This window comes from Cucurbita maxima, unplaced genomic scaffold (assembly GCF_002738345.1).
Source record: "Cucurbita maxima cultivar Rimu unplaced genomic scaffold, Cmax_1.0 Cma_Scf00008, whole genome shotgun sequence".
Classification (NCBI taxonomy): Eukaryota; Viridiplantae; Streptophyta; class Magnoliopsida; order Cucurbitales; family Cucurbitaceae; genus Cucurbita; species Cucurbita maxima.
Genome location: NW_019272024.1, coordinates 410620 through 434502, shown reverse-complemented (window position 1 = coordinate 434502; position 23883 = coordinate 410620). Strand labels below are relative to the sequence as shown.

At 35.8% G+C, this 23883-nt stretch overlaps 4 protein-coding genes across 5 annotated transcripts; 2 read left to right on the top strand and 2 right to left on the bottom strand.

Annotated features, from left to right (window-relative positions):
- Positions 1-402: 402 nt before the first annotated feature.
- LOC111482882 (DUF21 domain-containing protein At5g52790) lies at positions 403-4401 on the bottom strand. Its single transcript, XM_023128902.1, has 13 exons — positions 4031-4401; positions 3458-3534; positions 3282-3365; positions 3099-3212; positions 2884-2970; positions 2600-2739; positions 2426-2513; positions 1888-1961; positions 1711-1817; positions 1437-1636; positions 961-1007; positions 639-882; positions 403-553 (listed from the first exon to the last, which is right to left on the bottom strand). The coding sequence occupies exons 1-13, from the start codon at positions 4209-4211 to the stop codon at positions 506-508; spliced, it is 1491 nt and encodes a 496-aa protein (XP_022984670.1). The 5' UTR covers positions 4212-4401; the 3' UTR covers positions 403-505.
- On the top strand, positions 1722-12187 carry LOC111482880 (DNA-directed primase/polymerase protein-like). Its single transcript, XM_023128900.1, has 15 exons — positions 1722-1800; positions 5692-6015; positions 6296-6432; positions 6614-6777; positions 6882-7028; positions 7137-7188; positions 7305-7479; positions 8212-8294; positions 8528-8737; positions 10039-10155; positions 10317-10473; positions 10685-10792; positions 11037-11102; positions 11189-11436; positions 11606-12187. Exons 2-15 carry the CDS (start codon positions 5946-5948, stop codon positions 11681-11683), a joined length of 1812 nt encoding a protein of 603 aa, XP_022984668.1. The 5' UTR covers positions 1722-1800; positions 5692-5945; the 3' UTR covers positions 11684-12187.
- A 955-nt stretch (positions 12188-13142) lies between these two features.
- Positions 13143-16194, top strand: LOC111482883 (protein SAR DEFICIENT 4-like). Of its 2 annotated transcripts, XM_023128903.1 has the most exons (3): positions 13200-13902; positions 14101-14433; positions 16145-16194. In XM_023128903.1, exons 1-2 carry the CDS (start codon positions 13200-13202, stop codon positions 14418-14420), a joined length of 1023 nt encoding a protein of 340 aa, XP_022984671.1. In that variant the 3' UTR covers positions 14421-14433; positions 16145-16194. The 2 variants fall into 2 exon arrangements, with proteins under 2 accessions (XP_022984672.1, XP_022984671.1); XM_023128904.1 differs by lacking the exon at positions 16145-16194 and having other exon boundaries at positions 13143-13902; positions 14101-14624.
- LOC111482881 (uncharacterized protein At3g49140-like) lies at positions 15922-23444 on the bottom strand. Its single transcript, XM_023128901.1, has 11 exons — positions 23304-23444; positions 22251-22347; positions 21430-21652; positions 20086-20188; positions 19915-19982; positions 18414-18593; positions 18209-18334; positions 17734-18069; positions 17294-17446; positions 16703-16798; positions 15922-16211 (listed from the first exon to the last, which is right to left on the bottom strand). The coding sequence occupies exons 1-11, from the start codon at positions 23371-23373 to the stop codon at positions 16113-16115; spliced, it is 1551 nt and encodes a 516-aa protein (XP_022984669.1). The 5' UTR covers positions 23374-23444; the 3' UTR covers positions 15922-16112.
- Positions 23445-23883: the final 439 nt, after the last annotated feature.

The following is a 23883-nucleotide window of genomic DNA, read 5'->3' as shown; positions in this document are numbered from 1 at the left end:
CCGTCACATGCGGAGAGGACAAAGGAGAAAAACATAGTTCCCTTATGAAACCGGTAGACACGTGTCGGTGGCTTAAAAAAGTGGGTTTCAGTGGAAGATATTTTTATTGGGACCCACGGAACTCGAATCTGTGCCACTGATCCGACATTGGGTCAGTTTCTTATCCAGTTGCAGATCTTTTTTCCATAAATTGAATTTATATATTGTATTAATAAATGTTGGCCGAATTTCCAAACTTCAAGTTGAAAAGGTTGTTTTTAAATGTCAATTTAGTCCTAATTTTTATTACTTATTTTATTTATATATTTATTAATTACAAAGACTAGAATTCAAATGACATTAACTTGTTCTAAAGTCTATATATTATTATCACTATTATTATTTATAATAATGATTATTTTCTATAGAACTCCCATTCAATTAAGGCCACATGCTAATTGCCCGCATCCTCATTTAATTAAACCAGACTTTTTGATATCAACAGAAATAAAATGAAAACTGCGCTCTATGATCCATCTGCCTGCTTCAGCTTCTCGTACGATTTCCTTGAAACCTATAAATAAAATACAAATCCCAAGGTTAAAATACACCAAGCTCATAACATTTATGTATGATGGAAAAAAAAAGAAAAAAAAAACCTTATGAGGCGAAACGGGAGATGGAGTGGGAGAAGAGCGCAAGTAATTTCCAAGGGAAGAAGAGAGAGGCGGTGGAGTAAATGGGGAGTGAATACGCGGAGGCATTGGTGAGTGATTATACGATGAAGAAAGTGGAGAGTGATGGTATGAAGATAGTGGGGATGGCATTGGTGATATCCAGCGCAGATGGGCTGCTCCTGGAGATTCTGACTTTGATCTCCTTACTCTCATATTCACTTTCAGCCTGTATTTTTTTTACACAAATATGCTTCGTTATTACCACAAACTTGTTAAATAAAACAATGCCCAAATCAGCACTTACTTGTTATGAACAGCAACGTATTCGTCAGTCTCATCCAATATCTCTTCCTTCACAAACACCACCAACAAAAACAACAACATTTACGAGGGTCTCAGATTCCATGAGACAATTGTGTTTCTAAAAAATATTGTATATGATGATTAGTTTAAATGAGAGATTATGTAACGATTGTACTAAGAAAATAGTAGGTTGTGAGACTCTATGCACAGTCACTCGAAATACGACATGCAAGTGGTGCTTATCGAGACATGTAAGGGCTGGATAAGTGTCATGATGTGACCGATAAGGACGGTGCATCATCCAACATGCCAAAAAGAATGTGCATAAAAGTCAAGCTAAGACATAAGCAAGATTCGAGGTAACAATGGTGTCAAGAGTGTCAAAGACATGCTCGAAGAGATTCGGTTAATGTCCAAGCCATAACCTCGAAACTTATCATATCATGGAATCTTATCCTCAAGAAAAATTAAACGAACCTGTAAAAGTTCTTCCATGACATCTTCCAGCGTTATGATACCAATAACATCTTCATCAAAATCTGGCATTGATTTTTCATTTGTCTCACTACTTACATTAGAATGAATATTCCTTATCTGCAGCTTAATATATTCCAACTCTGTCTCAGTTCTCGTCGTGGTTTCGAGTTCTGATTCGTTAAAATCCACAGTTTTTGAATCTACAGAGACACGAGATCAGTTTATGTTTTTGATGATTCTGGTAACCAAAATCATGAAGACAAGAAGATGAAACCTGCAGGCTCTCTGGCTTCCTTGTGGCTCTTAATGACAACAGCCATATGACTATGTCCTTGTTGGAACTGGTTCAATATGTCATATAAAGGTAAGTTCTCGTGTACCCTGCATCCAAAATATAACATCAATTCTTCAGCTAAGAAAGCTATAAGGGCTAAGCATCCAACAATTTTACCTTGGAACTTTTCTGATGGTGAGATTTCTGATGGGAGTTTCATCCTGTGGATCAAATTTGATCAGATTTTTAACCTGCACCCAAATGGGGATCTTCATTTAACTGCATGCTAAATTTTGATTGATTTATATTTTGTATATGAATTTAAAGAAAAATTGAAAGGTTACCGACTAGACTATATTTGTGTGTCGATTAGGGAGGACAACAAAGCATTTTTTATAAGGTGTGGAAACTTCTCAACCTGAGGAAGCCCAAAAGGAAAAACCCAAAAATGACAATATATGCGAGCAATGGGCTTAAGCTATTATATAGGGTATCAGAGTCAGACACGAGGCGATGTGTCAGTGAGGAGACTGAGCCACGAAGAGGGGTGGACACGAGGTGGTGTGCTAACAAAGACAATGGTCTCCAAAGGGGTGGATTGGGAGGTCCCACATCGATTGGAGAAGCCGGATCCCGAAGGAGAGTGAATTGTAAGATCCCACACAGTTAGGGGAGAAGAACTAAACATTCTTTCAATTTAACACTTGGAACATACCAAAATAATACCGATGATATTAGTTGGATGTCCCGAGTAGATCGGCACTCGACTATGTCCTTTCCTTAAAATGATCTCCATGGTTTTCCTTGGATTATCCAAAAAGTCAAAAAAACAAGCTTAAAAATCAAATCCATTGAGTTCAATTAACCATAGTTAAGGGCAGAGGCATACTCATCAAGTTTGGAATTTATATCAAGTGAAAACAATTTGGATAAAGGAGTCATAGCATCCTTGGCAGTTTTGAGTGTCATGTCCAAAGCTCCAGTGATTATGGTGGTTTCTTCTTGAGTCAATTCTCCACCTTTGCCTGCCTGAGACACAAATTTTAGTTCAAAGATTTAAAATATTATCCGTTCGATAATCATTTAACTTTTTTTTTTCCATTTACAAAATCGTTATCAAACGGGTCTATTAGTTCTTGTTCACCATTGAAATGTAAAGCATGTTGAACCAACCTTGTTCCCATGCATATCCACAAATGTCTTCAGCTCTGCCCTTCTTAGAAGTGTAGAATGCCCCTTGCCCAGAAGCCAATCTAATGTCTGTCATTCACATTCAGAAGCTCATATCAATTGTTTCTTTTAGGGCAAAAACGCAAGCAATTAGAGTTCGAATCTTCTTTCCTTTCAATCCCTTCTCATATATGACCAAATGAAGAATATGGTATTACCTTACTGATGGGGTAAGCCAAAGGAAAGAGGACTAAGAGAAGCACCCGAACAATGACCGACAGCCTTGCGCCGACGCTCAATCCATACCTTGAGCAAATAGCTTGAGGAATAATCTATGGAGAAAACGAGGCATTCCATCAAGTACCATAGAAGATGAAGAAGGAAGTTTCAGAAAAATTTACCTCTCCGAAAGTTAGTATGAGAGTGACTGATATCACAATGGCTCCCCAAGCTGGGAGAAGGGCATCGATGAAGATGGGCAGAGCCTAAAAATGGAAAGAAAGGGTAAATAAATAAAACACAGTTAAAGTCCTTTCAAAAGAAGGTCTATGAAGTTAAATATTGGATGAAGCAGTACCTCCATTGCCATGGCATTGCTTATGAGGAGCGTGCAAAGAAGCAAATGCTGGTTCTTTACTATGGGCAGAATTTTGGCTACAAGGAATGAAGTTGAATTGTATCAAACAGGACATAAATTGACCAAGTTTTTTCCTTAAATTCTTCCATATGTTTGTGTTCTCCAACAAATGTGAGCAAATTACTAAGTAATGGATGCAAATATCACATAAAAAAGTGCCACAAGTGGGTCAAATTTGTTGAGGATTGTTGGGAGAGGGGTCCTACGTCAAATAATTAAGGGGTTCCTAACATAGTATCAGAGTCATGCTCTCAACTTAATCGTGTTAATAAAATCTTCAAATGTCGAACAAATAAGTTGTGAGTCTCGAATGTGTAGTCAAAAGTGACTCAATGTTGAACAAAGGAGATACTTTGTTCGAGGAGTTGAACCTCGATTAAGTAGAGGTTGTTCGAGGGCTTCATAAGCCTCAAGGGAGACTATATGGTGTACTTTGTTCGAGAGGAGGATGGTTGGGAGACGAGTCTCATATTAGTTAATCAAGAAGTTGATCATGGGTTTAACAAAACTTACCAGCATTTTTGCGGTCGTCGGGCCTGCCAGACTTGGCAAGGACCTCGAGATCGACCAAACTGAGCGACATAAGTCCTAGCGTAAGGCCGGACATAAGACCAGCAAAAGCAACCAAACCCACACATATCAGGAGATACATCCAGAACCTTGGCTCACAGCATGGGACATCACTTGTAGCCATCTCTTTATCGGTTTAATGCAAAGCTCTTGGGACTTGGCGAAACAGAGAAGATTTGAGGTAAAGAGGCAAGAGAATTACGGCTACTAATAGAACTGGGTAAGACACACTATGAATAAGTGTCCAAATAGAACAGAGATTGAGAGGGCCACCTGATCGATACGCTTTCTAACATCAGCAGAAAAAAATTCCAAATTCCAAAATGACAAAGGAGGAGAATCCATGACATGTATAAACAAACTGCCCCCAGCAGACTTGGCCCTTTGAAATTATAAACAATTTGAATAGCCATTACCACCAAATGGCCTTCTAATTTTAAAACAAAGTGGAAGCTGTCGATTATGGAAAATGTACGTGTTGCAATAAGAGATACGTTGTGGGATTCACTTTATGTACTCGTTTCTTAATTCGTAGTGTATTAGTTGTCTTCTGTTTCTTCCTATTTAAACTAATATAAATTTGTGGATGAGGTGAGACTGTCATTTTGAGGGGGAAAAAAAAATAACAACATTATTTTACGAATTTATGAATGATTTTAACCGGCATAAACGAGCATAAATAATTCGAGTATCTTTTATAATGGTGTTAAAACTTCTCCCAAATATATACGTTTTAAACCTGTGAAGTTGGCGGTGATATTTAACATGTCAAAATGAACAACGTCTACTAATTATGGGCTTAGATTCTTACATTAAATATTTTACATGTAATGTTGCATTGTACTTTGTGTTACCAATTTATTAAACAATTTGACAAGTTGTTGAATAGATGGTTAGATTTAAGGAATTTAAAGTACTTAAAAAAAAAACAACACTAAATCTTACCGAATCTAAGAAGATCCCAAATGTTTGGATAAGCAAGTTGTGCACTTTTTACCGAAATGATAGGGAGAAAAGGAAAAGTGTGTAGTCCTCTCCTTCGTCTTTCTTGTTCCCCCGAGCCAAGTGGGACCTACATGAAGGAGTTAGATGCTTCTTCTATTCTTTTATTCTTTTCCTTGGTGTAGTTGTGTCATTCTGGACTTGAACCAGAGACATCGCCCGTGAAGTAAATCATCACACCTATAGTCCAACCAATTAGAAGAGAATCAATAGATTCCTTTTCGGAAGCGATTCATCCTTCCCAAATGCAGCATACAACTCTCTCGGCTCTCCAAGTGTGCTTGTTCCCCCTTCTCCCTTACTAGGGCAAAAAATTATTAAATTTGGAGTTTTCAAATGTCGAACATAGATGCCATCCATTTTCATTTCGTCCTACTATAGTGTTAGTAACGATTTTTGTATTACTCTACTAAGCCTACCAGATTGTCTTCGAAAGGATCGTAAAAGCTTTAATAATAAATTTTATACTTTTTTATCAAGAATCCATATGGAAATTCTTTAATCAAATTAAAACATTTAAATCAATAATATTGAAAGTAGGGATTTTCTTTTAAATTTTGTTCCTAACTATTATTATTTTATTTTATTTTTTGTTTTTTTAGTCTCTCTCAAATCATATATATAGGGGTGAACGAGTAATTACGAGGACTCGTCAAATGTTTATCGTTTACGGAAGATAGGAGGGAAAGGTCGTTTCGTCGGGAAGAAAAACAAAAAGTTCAGTTCGGTTCATTAGTATCGCGTTTCATTCCGAAAGGGAATCAGAGTTATTTTTCAAAACGAGAGAGAAGGTAGAGGCGGAAGACGAAAGACGAAAGCAATCCGCAGTCACTTCCGACGGGCCAAGTAGGAGAAAATGGCATCGACCGTGAAGGACGACGTCGATCGATTGTTTGAATGCTTCAAGTGCGGTGTTTCTCCTCCTCGTAAGTTCTATTTCTCTATCTTTAGTTCGAGTTTTACAACCTCGAATGTTCTTCGTTTCTGTACTGCGAATCTCATTTTTGGAAATCGAATTTTAACAGCGAAGCAATGATAATAATTGCACAAAAACTACTGGATTTCGTAAATTTGGAAGTACAATAGAGGAGCAATGTATGTTATAGGTTAAATATCTGCAGTGGCACGGTGATCATTATGAACGTTCTTCGTTTCTGTATGTTCTGCCTCTGTTTATGTTTGGTTATCTATCCCGTTTCTATTCAGAATCTGCTGTGAGAGTAAAAAAGAAAAGAAAAAGTAAATTGAAGCCCGAGTGTTCAATAGACTCTACGAGTCCAGCTTCTGGCTCAGTTAAAGAAATGCAGGACAATGCATCGAGCGTCCAAGTTACCGAGGAGAAAGTAAGTCGTCGTTTCCTGAGGGCCGAGTTTGCCCGACTGTTATTCTTCATATGCTTATCCAAGTATTTTTAGTGTGTAATGAAGTACAGAATTCATAGCTAATGGTGAGGCTGAAACAGATTTATTTATTATTATTATCTTTTTGGCATTGCTTAACAAAACTATGTTTAACACTGTTCAGATTGATTTGACAAGTAAAGAAAAAGGTTCTAGTTCTAAGAAGTTCTCGCCAATCGTATTTTATGGTTCACCTAGAGGCGTCCCTCCCAAGAGGCCATCTAGTTTGTGGAGACTATTGCGTGAAATTCGTGTTGATCTTTCTGAGCAAAGCAGATTCAAGTTAAGGTATATTTAGGATTCTTCCATCCTCTCACTTTTTCTTTCTGTTTCACCATTATTCCACTTCTCTATGATATCGTTTTGACATTTGTGGTATCTATTCTGAATAGCAAGCAAGTGTGGGCCACATTTCCCAGACAAGAAGAAGCAATTAAGTTTGGCAGAGAGCACACCGATGTTCATATTTTTAGTTATCAAGATCACTTTAATGGACAAAGGAGATTTCTAGTTTCATCATACAGTGAGTTCTGGCAAAGGTATTATCAAATTTTAATCATACTTCGAGGAGAAAAAATACTTTTCACACAGAATCGTCGCAAACACTCCTGATCTTGTTTTAACAACTTTTTTTTAATTAACTTCAGGTATAAAAGCATGGATTCAAAATTTCGCCACCATTATGAAGTAATTCAAGAGGTGAGCTGAATAAGTTTGAGTCATTGTACTGATCATGTGGTTTGATCTGTCCAAATCATGTGCTCTTTATCTCTTTCTTCTGCTGCACTTCTCACTGTTCTATTTCAAGTGTTCAGGGTGCTCCGTGTCACCTTTACTTTGATTTGGAGTACAGTAGAAGAATCAATACGGGAAAAAATGAAGACGTAATGGTTGATTCCTTGATATCTGTTGTTCTAGAAGCCTTAAATGAAAAGTATTCAATTCAAGGAAGCTTTGACTGGATACTAGAGCTTGATTCCTCAAACGAAGGTATATTTAGCATCTGTCTGATCTAGGCTTCATCTCCTGTGTTAATTCATCTGTTATTGTCTAAGTGTATCCTAAATTGCTAAAATGAGGATCTTGTCATTTTCGTTTTTGGTTGGCATGATAACTGAAATTTTCCTGGTACGAGTATAGATAATAATCCTCATCTTTTTGTTGATTACAGATTCACTATAGTCAACAAGATTATTTTTGGTAATTCTACAGGAATATGATTACTTCAAAATTTTAAGATCATAAAAATAAAAAAGAAGAGCCGAAGGTTTTATTAATGGATGATCTGATACTGCTGCCAACGTTTTATGTTTGAAATTGAATGACATTGTCGAATATAGCTAAGCTATGCATTAAACATGGTACATGCGTGATACGTCAATTAAAATCAAACCGTTCAATTTCCTTCATTTTATTTATTTTAAATAATAATAATAATAAGGAGGAGGAATTGCTAGTTACAGTTTTTGTCTAGTAAGTCAACTGGCTGTATGTTTTGGAGATCTCCTTTTGTGAAGCTGGCCTTGGATTTTTTTTAGTTTCCATGCAATTGCAACTTTCTTTCGGTGATTGATAATGACAAGGTCTCTGGCCTATAGTCTAGCATCGAGCATTTGTTTTTTTTTTTCTTTTGTAGATGCCTAGATGTTACGTTGCAAATGATTTCATTAGCGATGTTCATGATTTTGTTGATAACTCTTCCTATTTCATTTTTATGTTTAGAGAAGTTCTCTCGCCACCTAATAATCCGCATACCAAAAGTTGCTTTTAAGGATAACTCGCATGCAGGAGCATTTGTTGGTGAGGTACTTCCCTGAAGAAGCATAGGACTAAAAGATTTCTAGCTACAGTGATTAACATTTGAACTCTTACCTTCTTACGATATTCGGCTATCAGCTAAGTTGGTCATTCATCTGAGTGCATGGCCAATATATATTGATTCCGAGTCTTCATTATTTAAACAAAATTTTATTGAATAGTTACAACTATCCTGTTTATTTATCCAGTACTGTTTTAATTCGTGTCAATATATTATCAGATATGTTCGCGGATTTGTATTGGAAAAATGGAAGGGAGATACGAAGAACTGTTTATCAAAAAAGATTCAAGCTCCATTGAATCTCCTAGCCATCTGTTTGTGGACAATGCAGTTTATTCTAGAAATCGTTGCTTTCGTTTAGCTTTGTCATCAAAGGCAGGGAAGACTTCTGTGCTTCTACCTACAGGAAGACATGCACGTGCAAAAATGGTATGGTACTTTTTACTAGAACATCGAATTTTAAGTTCCTCCATTTTATATTATTCTCTGGGTTTTATCAAATTGCAAGATGAATGCATAGCTAGTCAATCTCAAATAGGAAGTTCTTTTTCATGTATCCCATCCTTTGTCTTTTGGAATTCTTGGGACCTCCTCGTTATGCACTTATGGTTTTGCCATGGAATTCAGAAAAAGAAAGATACCGTGAAATTGTTGGTGTACTAGTTTGATATGAAACCTTAAGAAATGGCAGATAAGAACTCTTCCACGTAAGAAGTAAGAAGAACCCTTAATTGTCAAGCCCTAAAACCCCAAATCAATTTAGAGTTAATCCCAAAGAAATGATTATATGATGGTTCACCTTGATGACCAAGATCAAGAGATAGAATAGCTAGTTCCTTACTTGCAGATTGAACAAGTCTACTTTTAAGCACCCTTAGATCAAAAATTACAAAATGATTGAATTCTCAACCATCGAAATGCAATTTGCAGAATTTTTTCAATTAGATAGGCTCCCAATTCAACCCTACATCTCACGTCATCAACCACAGCAAAAAGACTAAGATGCCCTTATTTAATATGTTCTAGAAAGGATAAAAAACCAATAAAATTACATCAAAGTTATAAAATAAGATGTGAATAGTAATTTAAGTTGACAGTTCATATCATCTGCTCCTAGTTCTTCTGCATGATTTTTATTCATCATTAATACTGTTATGCTGCAATACGATCTTAGAATTCTGAATTTGCAGTGAAGTTTCGTTAAGCTTTTTTCAGTCAGTTTTACTTAAATTTAAGACAATTTAAATGCAGTTTTGTGGTTAGTTTGACTCATCAAAGCAGCACAAAAAAAAAAAAAAAAAAAAAAAAAAAAAAAAAAAAAAAAAAAAAAAAAAGAAAGAAAGAAAGAAAGAAAAGATTGGGAAGTTTGAGAGATCTTCCTCGGTGAAATTGAATTAGGTTCTTTTTATTCGTGGCGTTTGGCTCTGATTGCCTTTTTCCATTGTTCAGAGGTCATGCGTGGGTAACTAGGTAATTTTACTTGAATTTGGCAATTATTTTTGCGAGACAAGTTAAGATAAAAAGAAAAAAGAAAAAGAAAAATGATTCTAGTTTCCCATAGTGAACGAGGCTCAAGGTTCTTCGCAGTCATCATTATTTATAAAACTTTGCACAAAATTTTCCAATTTATTGAAATTGTTTTGTTACTCGACTTTGTAAGGAAGTATTTGCAGAAGATACATTATTCTGAGAAGGATCCTATTAATTACCTTGTACATATTTAACCATAGTGTGAGGAAGACATGTTCATGGCATCCTTGATCTGCAACGTTGATGCTGACTGTGAGAAGCTTCTGGTTTGCAAAACAGATTTCGACTGCGTGAGGACATTACAATTTGAAATGGAGGTAATCTCAAGCTGAGTTTCAGTTTAATTGTAAAACTGCTTTAAACAGTGCATGACGTGGATAATACCTTTCAAATTAAATTATCTTATAAATCCACACATTCTCGTAACTTTATTTTAATTATTCAAAATTTGTTTACCTTTGAGGTTCTCTTGCCGCAGGAGAAATGTAATTTTGGACGGCAGTTCAGTTTCGCCAAAGAAGCACCGTTGACAGGTTACATGAATGATGTTTCTGCATCTTCTTGCATGGGAACGTCTCCATTCCCAGCTCTGGATAAGTTTGTTCAATCAGTTGCCTCCACTGGTAGTGTTTCAGGTAGTACGTCTGTATTTCCCATGAGATAGGCAAGTTTTGTAATGTTTTAGAGAAATTTTCATTCTTCGTACCAGAGTTTCCCTACTTTTATTGAAAGGGAGACGATGGTTATTTGCTCTTGTCAATTTTAGATTTCACAGTCTGTTGATTTTTATCGCTGTCTCTTCTGTACTTTACTTGCTGTTCATTAACGTAGCTGCTGCCTTCCCAGGAAAAATACGCTGCTGGTACTGGTTCTCAGAATATGGACTAATAGTCTACAGCATGTCCCGTAATAGATATTGTGAACGAATTGGTCGAGAACACAAAAGCAATCATGGTACTTGTGAATTGAGAATTTTTTTTGCTCCTAAATTTGTGTTTCTAAAAGTAGACTTGTGAAGTACTCGTGTACCTAATGTTTGAGCATGTGTAGCTTCCCCATTTTTCTCAGTTATCATTCAAGTATTTAAACCTTAATGTGATTTAGTTCCTCTGGTTTTTTGTTTTCTTTAAACCATCTGAGAATTTTCTCCTTTCTTCTTTCATGCAAAGCATTGACTATACATGTTTTCATCGTCCAGTGATGTATGTTGTCGACCTTAGGAGGGCTGCCTATTATCAGAAGTGTCACGATCCGGATTGTAGAGGTGCTCGAATATAACTTAATTGTCATTTTTGTTTTCGGAAAATAGTGATTTGCAATCATTGTTTAATTGAACTTATCATCCTACAGGTTACCGATCTCCTCTGCGTCCAACTCCGATTGACTCCATTCCTAGTCAATTGGTTTCAACGGATTCAGAACAAATATCAAATGACAGAGAGTCAACCGATGAATGTATCAACTATCGATCTCTAAGCAACGACCAAAATTGTCTTTTGCTTCTTAGTGATAAGAACATTACAGACAGCAGTGTCCAAGACTCCTGGTGGCTTGAAGCGATGAGAGTGGCAGACGATGTTGAAAACAAACGGATTAAGGTAGGTCATATTTAATTACTTAATTTTACAGTTTGAAGGTCCTTTTCTTTCATAGATCAGAAGGAACCTGAACTAAGGTCTCGAAAAATGAAAAGGCTTATAATGTTTAGTGGAAAGCATCATTCATTGTATTGACTCGATGAACATTTTTTTTTTTTTTTTTTGCCAGGACCCTGGAAAACTAGACTTCGAAGACGATGACTGGTGGATGGCTGTGGAAAATTCTATAAAAGATTTGTCCACTTGAAAAGTCAGGACTGGATGGCAAATGTATTTTCCGGCTCCTTAATAATTATTTTACATTTGGAAGTACCGGTATTGAACTTTGCCAGACATATGAGGTAGTCATGCTCGACCATGAAGAAGGCAACCAATTATTCATCCAATAACGAACCTCGTTGGATATTTGGCTACAATTTAGGCCGTTGCTTCCTTAGAATATTAGCTCCGCACGGATTCTACTGGGAGGATTGCATTTTCTGTCAGATGAATTGCAGGCCTATACGTAACAAACTGTGGAGTTTAGGGCGTCATGTTACTTACTGCAATACATGAAACGTATGGTATGATGAGGGTTAAACGTAATGTCGAGATTTTTATGCTTTCGGACAACCATATACCAGGATTGCAAGAATTCTCCAGAATGTGTTTCTTCTTCCCTTAATGTATTAAATTAACCTTTTGAAACGTTTGGTACTTCTTTTAAGTTGTAAAAAACCCAGGCTTTATTTTTATAGCGTTCAATTTTATTTTTGAGAATACATAAAAAAGCATAGAAGACAGTAAGCAGTAATCTGACTTCTTGAAGTGCATCTTTTCTTACCGCAGAGAGACCGTCCAAGGCCAGTCTTCCACCCAAATGGATGAGTACCTCCATCTTTGTGCATGCGTTTCCAACTCGTGAGCAGCAAGGTTTCGGATGCAAGGTAAACAAAAATCCCTGAACGCCTAAATATTTTCCTATGTTTTCGATATCGTCAATAGTTCGTTTAATTTTGGAGTCAAATTGTTCTGTTCCCCACACAAGGCTCCGCACCATTAGAGTATCCGTTTTAACACAGGATAAATGCCCTTCGAAATATGAAATTGAATAGTCGTTGTAGAAAAGCTTGACACGAATTTTATTACTTTTTTATGCTTTTCGTATTTGCAAATTTGTTCTCTCAAATCTTTTGGAAATGAGAACCGTAAATTAGGGATAGGCATTGAAGATAATCATTATAGGTTAAAAGTGCAGATCATAGTTTCGATTGAGGTTGTGTAATAGCTGTCAACTTTTACATTTTATTTGTCTAATAAAATTTAAAATTCTAAAATATTTGTAGGTTTTAAAATTCTCAATCTTTTTTTTTTTCTTAAGATTTTAATTTTTATCAGATAATTACGTAGAAGCTTCGACTTTATATATGTTTGGTAAGTTAAGATATTCTTTTTTAAGTATTCGAGATGGATTTGTTAGCCCAATGGAAGTCTACCATTGGACTTGTTATTCGATCATATTATTAAATAAGTTAAATCAATAAAAATTGGGCTGATGAATTTCTTATTTTTTTCCCAGGAAAAGAAACAGAAACGGAAGGTCATTGATTGGGCTGATGTATTTCTTATTTTTTTCCTAGGAAAAGAATAAGAAACGAAAGGTCTATTTCTCCATCTCCTAGCCTTGGTCTAGACTCCTTTTTTATTTTCCTCCCCATTCTCCACCACCTGCGAATTCTCGTTTTCTCCAATTCACTTAAAATCCAGAATAGATTTCTAGATCTATGGCATCCCCATCCAATAACCCAAAAGACGAAACGAGTCTCACAAAGAAGATTACAGGCAGAGTTCCCATGTTTATCACCAAAGAGGATTTGGACTCCATTCTTCCACACCAAAATCTAATCGAGCACTTCCAATCATCTCTTTCTATCGTCTCCCCCACAATTTCCAGCCCAATGCGTCAAAGCCATACCGTTCAGCCCCATTCCTCTCTCCTCCTCATGCCATCTTGGTCTTCTTCTCCAGCTCTTCCCTACATAGGCGTCAAACTTGTAACCCACTTCCCCCAGAATTCCGCCTTAAACTTACCCGCAATTCATGCAAGTTACTCGCTCTTTAGCTCCACCACAGGCCAAACTCTGACCTCTATGGACGGCACTACCTTGACTCTTTACAGAACCTCTTGTATCTCTGGTTTAGCTGCGAAATATTTAGCCAGGCCTGATAGCAGGGTCATGGTTATGGTGGGTGCGGGTGCTTTGGGACCCCATTTGATCAAAGCACATTTGGCTGCGAGACCCAGTGTCAGGAAAGTGATTATTTGGAACAGAACGGAGGAAAGGGCAAAAATACTAGCCGATGAGATGCGGAAAAATGCAGGGATGGATGGACTCTGCTTCGAGAGTACTGAAAATCTGGATGATGCGATCTCGATGGCGGATATTGTGAGCTGTGCAACGAACTCAGAGGTTCCCCTGGTCAAAGGTAATTCTACTATTTACTTTTTTTTCTAAATTTAATTTGAAGTTAAAAAGAATCAATTAACTATCAAATGAGATCTTTTTAGTTATTGGGCCTATATGATTATCAAACAACCCTTAGTTCTTATAGTTTAAGGACTTCTAAAAAATGTGTTTGAAAAAATGGAATATTATATTAATATTTCAATGTCTTGGTTAACAGGTGATCAGTTGAAGGCTGGGGCGTACTTAAATTTGGTGGGGTCGTTTAAGCATTCAATGAGTGAGTGTGACGATTTAGCGATCAAGAGAGGAAGGGTTTTTGTGGACAGTGAGGCAGCGTTGGAGGAGGCAGGGGAGTTGGTGGGGGCTTTGGAAAGAGGGGTCATTGAGAAGAGGAGTATTTTGGGGAATCTGGTGGATTTGATCAAAGGGGAGGTTGTGGGAAGGAGGAATGAGGATGAGATTACTGTGTTCAAATCTGTTGGGTCTGCAGTGTTCGACCTTGTTGCAGCCCAGTTCGCGTACGAGAGAAGCATCTGAGCGCTCATAACAGGTGTTTGCTCTTTACCTCTTGCTTTTCTCCATCCGGATTTTTCTGTTTAATTTGCTTTAGATTCAATCCTTAATCCTTAATTTGCTTTAGACAAAGTCAAAAGCATTTGTCTTTTGGAATGGGCTGCTTTCCAAAGGACTCGTTCCATAATTTGCTTCTTAAAAAATAAAAATTCTAACTCGTTCGAGGAATTTTTTTTTTTTTTTTTTTTTTTTTTGGAGAGAAAAAGTTAGGATGATAGGTTAGAGAAATCAAGGGAGAATGGAAAGTTAAGAAGGAGATGTAGTAATGCATGTAATAGTGGGGAAAAAGGATTTGGTGGGTGAAAAGTTTGAGAGAAATGTTAACAGTAGCCAATGAAGTGTTAGAACTATAAAACAGACTAATTTGGGGGAGAATTAAATAAATATTAGGTAGAATATATAATTTTCAGAAAACACTAAACATAAATATATCAATATATCAATAAATAATATTTCTAGAAATGTATATTAATATTAAAATGTAAATACAATTAAGAATTTTTTTAATAAAGTAGTTTTAAAAAAATTTAAAATTAGATTCTATTTCCAATAATATGTTTAGAATATCATAAATGTCTTAATACTTCAAATTTGAATATTCTTTTTACTATTTATCTTCAAATAAAACAGAATTAAATTTGAATATTCTACTATTTATCTTCAAATAAAACAAAATAGTTTATTTATGTAAAAACATAATCTTTTAAAATCAAAAGAAATGGTTTATGGATAAATTATTAGTTTATTTATATAAAAACACAATCTTTTAAAATCAAAAGAAATGGTTTATGGAACCATCCATATTTTAACTAGAAAATAGGAAATAAGGTAGTTTTGTCATTTATGAATATTAGTTTTAAATCGACCTTGACTGAAAATGTTCATAAATTGATTGATTGAAGTCAGTCAACTCCGTTTTTCAGTCTTTAATGTTCACCCCTATTTATGAATTTGAAATAGAGACTAGATAATGCAACTGGTATAAAGTATTAAATAATAAATTAAAATTTTAAACCTAACATTGTTTATTTAGTTCGTAACTTAATGTAGTAAAAATCATATTTTATATTTTGATATTTATTAAAATTCATAAATTCACTAGGCAAAAAAATTGAAATGAAAGTTTTGTTCTAAGTTAAAAGTTTATAAATACAAAATTTAGTGTTTTAAAACTTATTAAAGATATAACAATTTTGAAAGTTCAAAAGTCAGCTAGACAAAATTCTTAAAGTTTAAGGAATAAATTAATAATTTAATCTACATTATAAGGAAAATTATTTATTTCACAACAGTTGATTAATTCAATTAAAGATATTATTTTTATGCCTAATCACTTAAATTAATGCTAACTCAAGTCAAGCTTAACTAGATGAAACATGTAATTAACCTACGTTAAAGGGTCATTTTCACTTCTAGGCTAGAAAATAGGCTAATGGCACAGCGTAAAACAGCAGCAAGAGAGATATTGGTGGAAAAGGCCAGTTGACAATAATCGAAGAATGCAATCACCCATACGTAATCAAATGAATCGACAATTTGAAATAAATTTACCTATTTCCATTTTGCTCTGAAACATTAAAGATTGGAACCTGAGAAACACAAACACACCCATAATTAGAGTGCAATGTGGTCGAGAAGGCTTACATTGTTCAGCATTCATTTTGGATGCGTTTGTTTCATTTTTGGAGGTTTGGAATGAATCCTCGGGAAAAGCAAGTCGTCCAGCTGTTTTTCCGCACTGAACTCTGAGGTCGCCTGCACAGACAAACTAGATGGTTAGGCTGGCAAATAACCCATTTCCTGACGAGAGAAATCGCTCCCGTTGGAAATATAAACTTTACACCTATGTAGCACAGAACCAAGAGGGGGAAAGCTCTCTATCGTTTTCTTTAGTCTGTTTGAAATTACTTTTAGGTGCTTAAAAAAAGTGTTGAAGAAAAAAAAAATCATTTTAAATTGGCTTTAAATTGTTTTTGCAAATCATTAATTAAAAAACATTACAACCACGTCAAACTATTTCACGACTGGAAAACAGACGAAAACATGGACAAAAGTTCATCAAACCGCATCATATTTACCTAGGTTAAAAATATTGCAGCTGCCAATTGCGTCACAAATTATGTATAAATTCGCTTTTGCTTTAGTAATCATATCTCTACTAGTTATAAATCAAGAGGAAACAGGAGATGAACACGAGAGAGAAAGGAAAAAACAGTAACTTGAGACTAACGTGATAGTTGACTTACTCGTGTATCAAATGCAAACCGCAACGTTTGGACCTGAGTTCCGGAGCAAACCCTCACATCAAATCCAAGTGAATCTATACCATTGATTACTGCCTCCTGCAATTATTCAATGAAGACCAATGGTCTAAATCATCATGAACATGATAATCTGCGTACCTATTATTGAAGCTATAATGAAAAATGAAACAAAAACTAGAAAGGATAGGTCATTGGAGAAACGTTGTAGCTAGGAGAGTTTTGAAATTGAAGATCTCTTCTGTATGTTACAGACGATGAAACAAGGCATCCTCTTGAAAAATCGAAGGCTACTTACCCTTTATATGCCATTCTATTAATTTGGTAACCGTTTAGATGCTCATTGTTTTGACAAACCAACCAAGTCCACTATGAAACAGATGAAGTACGATATGACTAATTAAATTTCACAAGACAGAATAAAATGCATGATAAAATTTAAATAAAAACAATAAACTGAACAGCCTTTTGCAGACATATCATAAGGGAAAGGAAAATTAGTAATACAGAGATCAAAACAAATATTTTAAACAAAAGTTCTAAATAATTTCTGGTTTTACGGGGTTTATACATTACCTCAACCTGAATGCCCTTGCATCTCCAACACAGAGACTTGAGCGCTTGTTTGGTCTTTTCTCCACCTGCTTTCAAACGAGAAATAATTTTTTCGGCTGTGCGCCCGATTGCATCAGGTTGAGCTTTCATGAGATCCTCTATTTCAATGTTGCTCTGGGAAGATCAAAGAATTTTGTCAGCAGCAACCAGAAGCAGGTCCAAGAAAAAAAAAAACTTTTCGAAATCATCAAGACATCTTTAGGCTCAAACAGCATAGCCCGACCATAAATGTGGGGACTGCATATTGTAAGCATTAAACATTTATACTCCAATTATAGACCAAGAAAAGAACTCCTCACAAGTGAACAAGGTTTGGTGTATGATGCCGTTTCAAGATAACATGCTTCAATGTGAAAAAGAAACCTACGACAACTGCAAAATGAAACAGAGATCAGACATACTGGATGCGCATGTCCTGTACATAGCTGAACCTTTATCATCTCCAACCGGTAAAATGAAGCATCTTTCACTGGAATATTTTCAGCCAATCCATCTACCATGTTTAAACCATCTTTAGATGAGCTTGATTCATGACCCTGATGATTGATCCTACCACGATTCTCAAGGTTATCTTCAAGTTTCTGAGCCTCGTGTATATCACCATTACTTGAATGACGGCTGGATAGATGTCTCTGAATAACAGTATGCTCTTCACTGAATGCAGGTCTTAGGAAACCTTGGATCAGTAAAGTTGCTGGGGGCTCTTCCATACAATCGATAGGATCATCCGATGCAGACTGAAAGGCATAACAAACATATGCATATCAGTATAATTAGAAATCATATGCTTCATTTAATATATATGGAGAGACCAAAACTCGTTGGTGGTTGTCTCTGGGGAAAAAAAAGGTCTATTAATCTATCATAAATCATTACCTCTGAAAGCTTGTTAGCAAAATGCATTGGATGTGAAGAACGCATTGTCTCCAGTTTTGCCCAGTCTCCTAGGGTCTCATCAGAGTAATTTTGATCATCTTCATCATCTATGACAGAAACCCAGTCCTGCAGAATGGAGAAACCTTTAAGCTCAAACTAAAATTAGGGGAATCCAACAGTAGTACTTTTTATTTTAGGTAGAGACCCTATCATATTCATCATCTGCATCATCATCATCATCCTCGCCATCATCATCTTCATCTTCATCATCACCATCATTTGTAACTTCATCATCAAGCTCTTCATATCCAAATTCAACTTCTGATGGACCAAACAACTCCAGCTCATCGATCATTTCCATGGAATCAAGGCCAATAAGAACTTGCTGCGCCATTAAAGCCATCAATGCAAATCATATTAAGGAAAGAATTAGGGAGCCAGTTATCAAATTGAGAGCAAAGGGATTTCTTTCACCAAATAGTCTTTCTCAAAAATAGGTATCCGAGTCATCCTCAATTGAGCATTAAAATAACTGTGAGAATAAGGGAAAAATGAACAGGGGGTTAAGAGAAACACATAAGCTTACATCTCGAAATCCACTCAAAGGGATGAGGGATCTTATACTTGCTCACATTGACTATGTCACAAAGCCTCATGCCCATGAGAGAAAAGCCACAACCCTTAGCCAACATGGCCTATTTTGATGTCTCAGATTACCAATACCTAAACCCCAGACTCCAACGACCTTGAAGCTATCTCCCAACTAACCAGATGAAATCCTCACCCTCATCACCCCCCTCCCACGAGAAATTACTCATAAACTTATCTAGGCTCTTAAGGACCTAAACAGGAATTCTGAAAAGGAGAGACAGTATAGCAAAATCTCAGATAAGACCGCTTGGATGTAACTTGAGTAAGCCCTCCTCTTTGGAAAATGAAGTTTCTTTTCAAGAAGCAAGGTGCTTGTGGACCTTTAAAATCATCACAAACCTCCCTTTTTCTTTTCAAATTGATAGTTTTTTAACAAGAAACAAAGGTGCTAGTGGACCTTTTCAATAACTGCAAACCAAAAAGATGTGCCCCTGAAATTGTGACCCAAACAGGAAGAAGGCAAACACTCTTCCTCATAATCCACAATAGCCGCCCACGAATTCTTATTGTTCCCTTTATTTTTATTTTTATTTTTTTGGTACTTTCCAGTAGGAATGCGATAAAGCAGTCTTTGAGTACAAATCTGATGATTTTGATACCTTTTGAAAACATGTATAATCTTTGCTCATGAATTACGTACGTATAACAGAACCATTTCTTGTTTTATTTCCTTAAAAGCATGCAAGTCCTTAAACACAATCTTTATTCCCAAATTCATAGTGAAAAACATGAATTAAAATATCCAAAATATACCTAGGGTATACTTTTCGACTTGCATTGAAATGCGGGCAAACTCATTGAAATTTGATTAATTTCAACAGTTGAAACCCCACCGGCTGAACAAGCATTATGAAGAATAAAAATAAATATCGGAGAAGTCTATCCTTTAAATCAGCACAAATTTGTCATGTTACCTACCATCACGAGGGAACGTTCACATGCCAAGTAAAAGTTCGGAATAATAAAAAATAAACAAATGAACACATCTTCTGGTTTGAGATGAGATGTGAGAGGTGTGATGACATTATATTAAATATGTAAGCCAAAATCCATACCACAAAGTTATTTTCTGAATTTAGGTTTTGCAAGGTCTCTTCAGTGCTCTTCACTTGAAAATAGATATCTGCAATAGAGTAAAATAATATAATCAATAAAATAATCGGGGAAGCAGTCAAGGCTGACCTATATGAGTATGAGAATGTTGTACTCTAAAATACTAGACATACTTCCATGTTCGTCAGTTACATAGGGTAGGTCCGGCCAGATAATATTTTCCTGAACTTCATCGTTAATCAAACCCGCAAACATTAATGTTGCTTTGCTATTTACCTGAACAAGGAATGCTATTGAAAATATTAATTATCAAAATTTGCAAGAAATATCAACCTATATAAAATGCAGAATTATCAAACACAGCTCGTTTTAATATATATATGCCAACATAAGTAAAGCTCCCATTTACATTTCTCTATGAGGTTGGAGGTTCAAATTCTCATTCCTACCTTTGCAATAATAAGAAAAAAAAAAATTAATATCCCATCCATCAAACATAGTCAATAACAGAAAAAGAGAATCATCCAACATTTGTAAGACTTTGACCAAAGGGAAGCAATATGCTGCAGTAGTTGTATGGTCTCCCACATTTCACAATTACGTCCTATAAAATAACTATGTACAGGAAAGAACATATTCATAGAAACTTTACATCTACAATAACTATGCAGTAGTGTCTTTGTGGTTGAGGTGGAGGGGAGGGGCTGGACATGGGGAGAAGGCTCCAAACACGTAATTTAATCTCTTTTGAGACCCTGAGAAGCAGGCGTTACTTGGAATTGAAGTACAAATATAGCCCCTAATATAAGAGTAGGTTTAGACCTTCGGTTTCTTATTTTACATAGACTCGATTCTGAAAGTGAAATCAAAGCGATTATTGTTTTAAGAAAGTCACTAAAATTATCATTTTAACAAAGTCAACATATTCTATCATCAAATCCACAAGTTAAGGTATTTATCTTTTATATTATTTTATTTATAATAAAAACACCTAGTACGGGGAGTATAATTTTAGAACTTCCCAGGGTGAGTAGTAATTTAACATTTCCAAGTCATTAAGCATTGAGCTGGCAGCAAGAAACATGTTCCAAGAACTTGGAGAAATAGCATCCACGGTATTACGTGAATGAATACTATTGTTTGTACTAGGGAGGAATTAATTTTTTTTTGTCAAAAAAAAGCGAGTTTATCATTCCTGTAAAAAAAAAAAGAAGGTATTAAAAAAATTGGGTCCACTGTTTTTGTTTCTAAGATAATCTTCCAATTAAGAAACTTCAAAATTAGCCATCTTAAATCAGTGTAGCTGGTCGATTTTCAGTCTTCGACCTCCATCTCAGTCCTCAAGAACATGATGGAAAAAAAAAATATAATTAAAACAAATGTGCGCCCTACCAGTGGTAACATTGTTTGGTGTATAAAGAAGTAATGCAAACGACCTTCCTGCTAGTGATGCATCACACATATTAAACATCATGATTATGTATGAAATTAAGAACAGCAACAGTCTAAATTGATACCTCGATAATTGTTCTCGTAGTTTCAGCAGAGGTAGGTCTAACATCCTCAGCAATCTCTGTTATTGATTTCACAAACTCCTCAGATGGATGATACTGTAATCTCCTATTTTGTTTAATTGGATCTGATGCAGAGCCCAAATTCTCTGCTGATGCTTGAATTCCATTCTTTTTGAGATTGTTCTTTCCCAAGAGGGACCTACTATTGAGTCTTTGGCATCTTTTCCTGCAATTTAATTATCAGGTTTTAGTATTCTAATTGTTCATTCCTAATATCTGAAATCTGGTGTTCGTCCAGGCCTTCCATTTCCTTGTACATACATAGACCTGATCAAATTTGATGTTCATAAACAGACGAAACATTTGGTCAAGGTTGTCCGTTATAATAATTATAAATATATAATAACACACCAAGGCACCACTGAGATCGAGTAGCCATCAGACACATTCATTTCTGAAAGGTTTCAAGCAACGCAGTTGCTTATAAATTAATCCTTCCGATGGATGCCAATTGCGACTCCATAATGAGAAGACCACATCTTATAGTGGCTTCTAATAATAATAAAAAACGTTGTCTGAATTATGAGTGCTTTCTCATTGCATTAGGCAAGCATATGATATATACTTCAAGTGCATTCTAATCATAAACTTGCATTCAACTCTGATTTTTATTCAATTCATTACAATTTCTGGTCAGCTGAAATCATTTCATCGGCGGCAGCAGGATAAGGACTAAAAAATTCGCACGCGCATTTCACCAATAATCATCGAGAAAATTATTTTTGTTAAAAAAAGGAGGAAAAGAAAGAAGCAAGCTCAAGTACCACTGTACGTCGGAAGCGCAAGATTGAAAAAGCCGGCAAGAGCTGTTAGCATGGCCTATACAAGTTACATCCTCCGAAGTCCAAGCTGGACGGTGATCTGTATAGGCAAACAACCAAAAACAAAGAAGGAAATTAGTCTCAGCTAGGCAGCAATAAAATATCGGAAAAAACTCCAGAAAAAAAGGCTGTGGAATTGTAAGCTCCATTTCTTTTACAGAAATCAATTTAAGCAACCAAAAAAAATTGTTTCCTCCTGCACTTGCGCATAATTCGAAAAAGAATAAAAAACACCAAAAAGAAAGGCAGTCGAATTCTCGAGCTCCAATGTTTCAAATAGAAATCATGTTAAGCAGTCGAATCAATCGTTTCTTCTTCCTCTTTCGCTTAATTGCGAAAACATGGACGAAAAATAGACTCGGCTCGGCAGCAAAGAAAAATGCTGGAGAAAACGCCAAAAGAAAAGTTGTGGAATCTTCATCTCCACTGATTTAAAAAGAATTCAAGTTAAGCAGTAATAACAATTGTTTCCTCTTCCTCTCTCGCTTAATTCCGAAAAATTTGAAGAAAAATAGACTCAGCTCGGCAGCAAAGAAAAACGCGGGAGAAAACGCCAAAAGAAAAGCTGTGGAATCTTCAGCTCCACTGATTTCAAAAGAATTCAAGTTAAGCAGTAACAACAATTGTTTCCTCTTCCTCTCTCGCTTAATTCCGAAAACATTGAAGAAAAATAGACTCAGCTCGGCAGCAAAGAAAAATGCTGGATAAAACGCCAAAAGAAAAGTTGTGGAATCTTCAGCTCCACTGATTTCAATAGAATTAAAGTTAAGCAGTAATAACAATTGTTTCCTCTTCCTCTTTCGTTCAATTCGAAAAGCATGGAAGAAAAATAGCGTTAGCTAATTAGCTTGGCAGCGATGAAAAATGCGGGGAAAACGCTAGATATAAAAGCTGTGGAGTCTTAAGCTCCATTGCTTCTGAAAGCATGAACATAGAGTTTAGCTCATCTTCTGAAGTAAGTAATGGCGGTGGAGAGAGAGAGAGGAAGAGAATTACTCGACAAAGCGGAGGAGTAGCAGAAGTTTGCGCCGCCGGAGAATCGAACGGCCAGAGCAGTTTCGATCATTCTCCCACTTTTTTCTTTCAGGCTTCGCGCTATTGAGGTAGGAGATCCACATGCACTTTCGCCAAGAAGTTATATATTAGGATGAGGTGCCCGCCCATCATCTTGGCTTCACGTGGAAAATATCCTATGCAGCAATGAATATGCTATTGCCGTACGAGCAAACAAATCGCCTCAAGCATTCGGGCAAGCCCAATGGCAGCATTCATTGGGCTTTTGCACTATATGAGGCCCATAAACGTTGGGTTCTCTTTTTGTGTTTCCTACGTGGTTTTTTTTTTCCTTTTTTAATTTACGAAAGTTGTATTTTATATTTTAAGATATGTATTTAGTAGTAAATTTAAAAATTATTAACTAATTTATGAATATATTTCATAATAAAAAATGTGCTGTTATAAAATATCATGTAGTTTATATTACATTATGTTATAGATGTCTCATTTTAAAAAAATAAATTGATTTTAAAATAAAAATTATTATATTTATCAAAGTCTTATCATTTTTAATATAGTT

Excerpts from the sequence above, each read along its gene's own strand:
- LOC111482881 (XM_023128901.1), bottom strand. The coding sequence starts at position 23,373 with ATGATCGAAACTGCTCTGGCCGTTCGATTCTCCGGCGGCGCAAACTTC. Across the intron at positions 22,348-23,303 it reads CTACTCCTCCGCTTTGTCGA|ATCACCGTCCAGCTTGGACT; the intron begins GTAATTCTCTTC and ends TTGCCTATACAG. Across the intron at positions 21,653-22,250 it reads TGCGCTTCCGACGTACAGTG|GAAAAGATGCCAAAGACTCA; the intron begins GTACTTGAGCTT and ends ATTAAATTGCAG.
- LOC111482883 (XM_023128903.1), top strand. The coding sequence starts at position 13,200 with ATGGCATCCCCATCCAATAACCCAAAAGACGAAACGAGTCTCACAAAG. Across the intron at positions 13,903-14,100 it reads AGAGGTTCCCCTGGTCAAAG|GTGATCAGTTGAAGGCTGGG; the intron begins GTAATTCTACTA and ends CTTGGTTAACAG.
- LOC111482880 (XM_023128900.1), top strand. The coding sequence starts at position 5,946 with ATGGCATCGACCGTGAAGGACGACGTCGATCGATTGTTTGAATGCTTC. Across the intron at positions 6,778-6,881 it reads CAAAGCAGATTCAAGTTAAG|CAAGCAAGTGTGGGCCACAT; the intron begins GTATATTTAGGA and ends TATTCTGAATAG. Across the intron at positions 10,156-10,316 it reads CATTACAATTTGAAATGGAG|GAGAAATGTAATTTTGGACG; the intron begins GTAATCTCAAGC and ends CTCTTGCCGCAG.
- LOC111482882 (XM_023128902.1), bottom strand. The coding sequence starts at position 4,211 with ATGGCTACAAGTGATGTCCCATGCTGTGAGCCAAGGTTCTGGATGTAT. Across the intron at positions 2,514-2,599 it reads ATAAATTCCAAACTTGATGA|GAAAACCATGGAGATCATTT; the intron begins GTATGCCTCTGC and ends GGATAATCCAAG. Across the intron at positions 883-960 it reads TACGTTGCTGTTCATAACAA|GCTGAAAGTGAATATGAGAG; the intron begins GTAAGTGCTGAT and ends AAAAAAATACAG.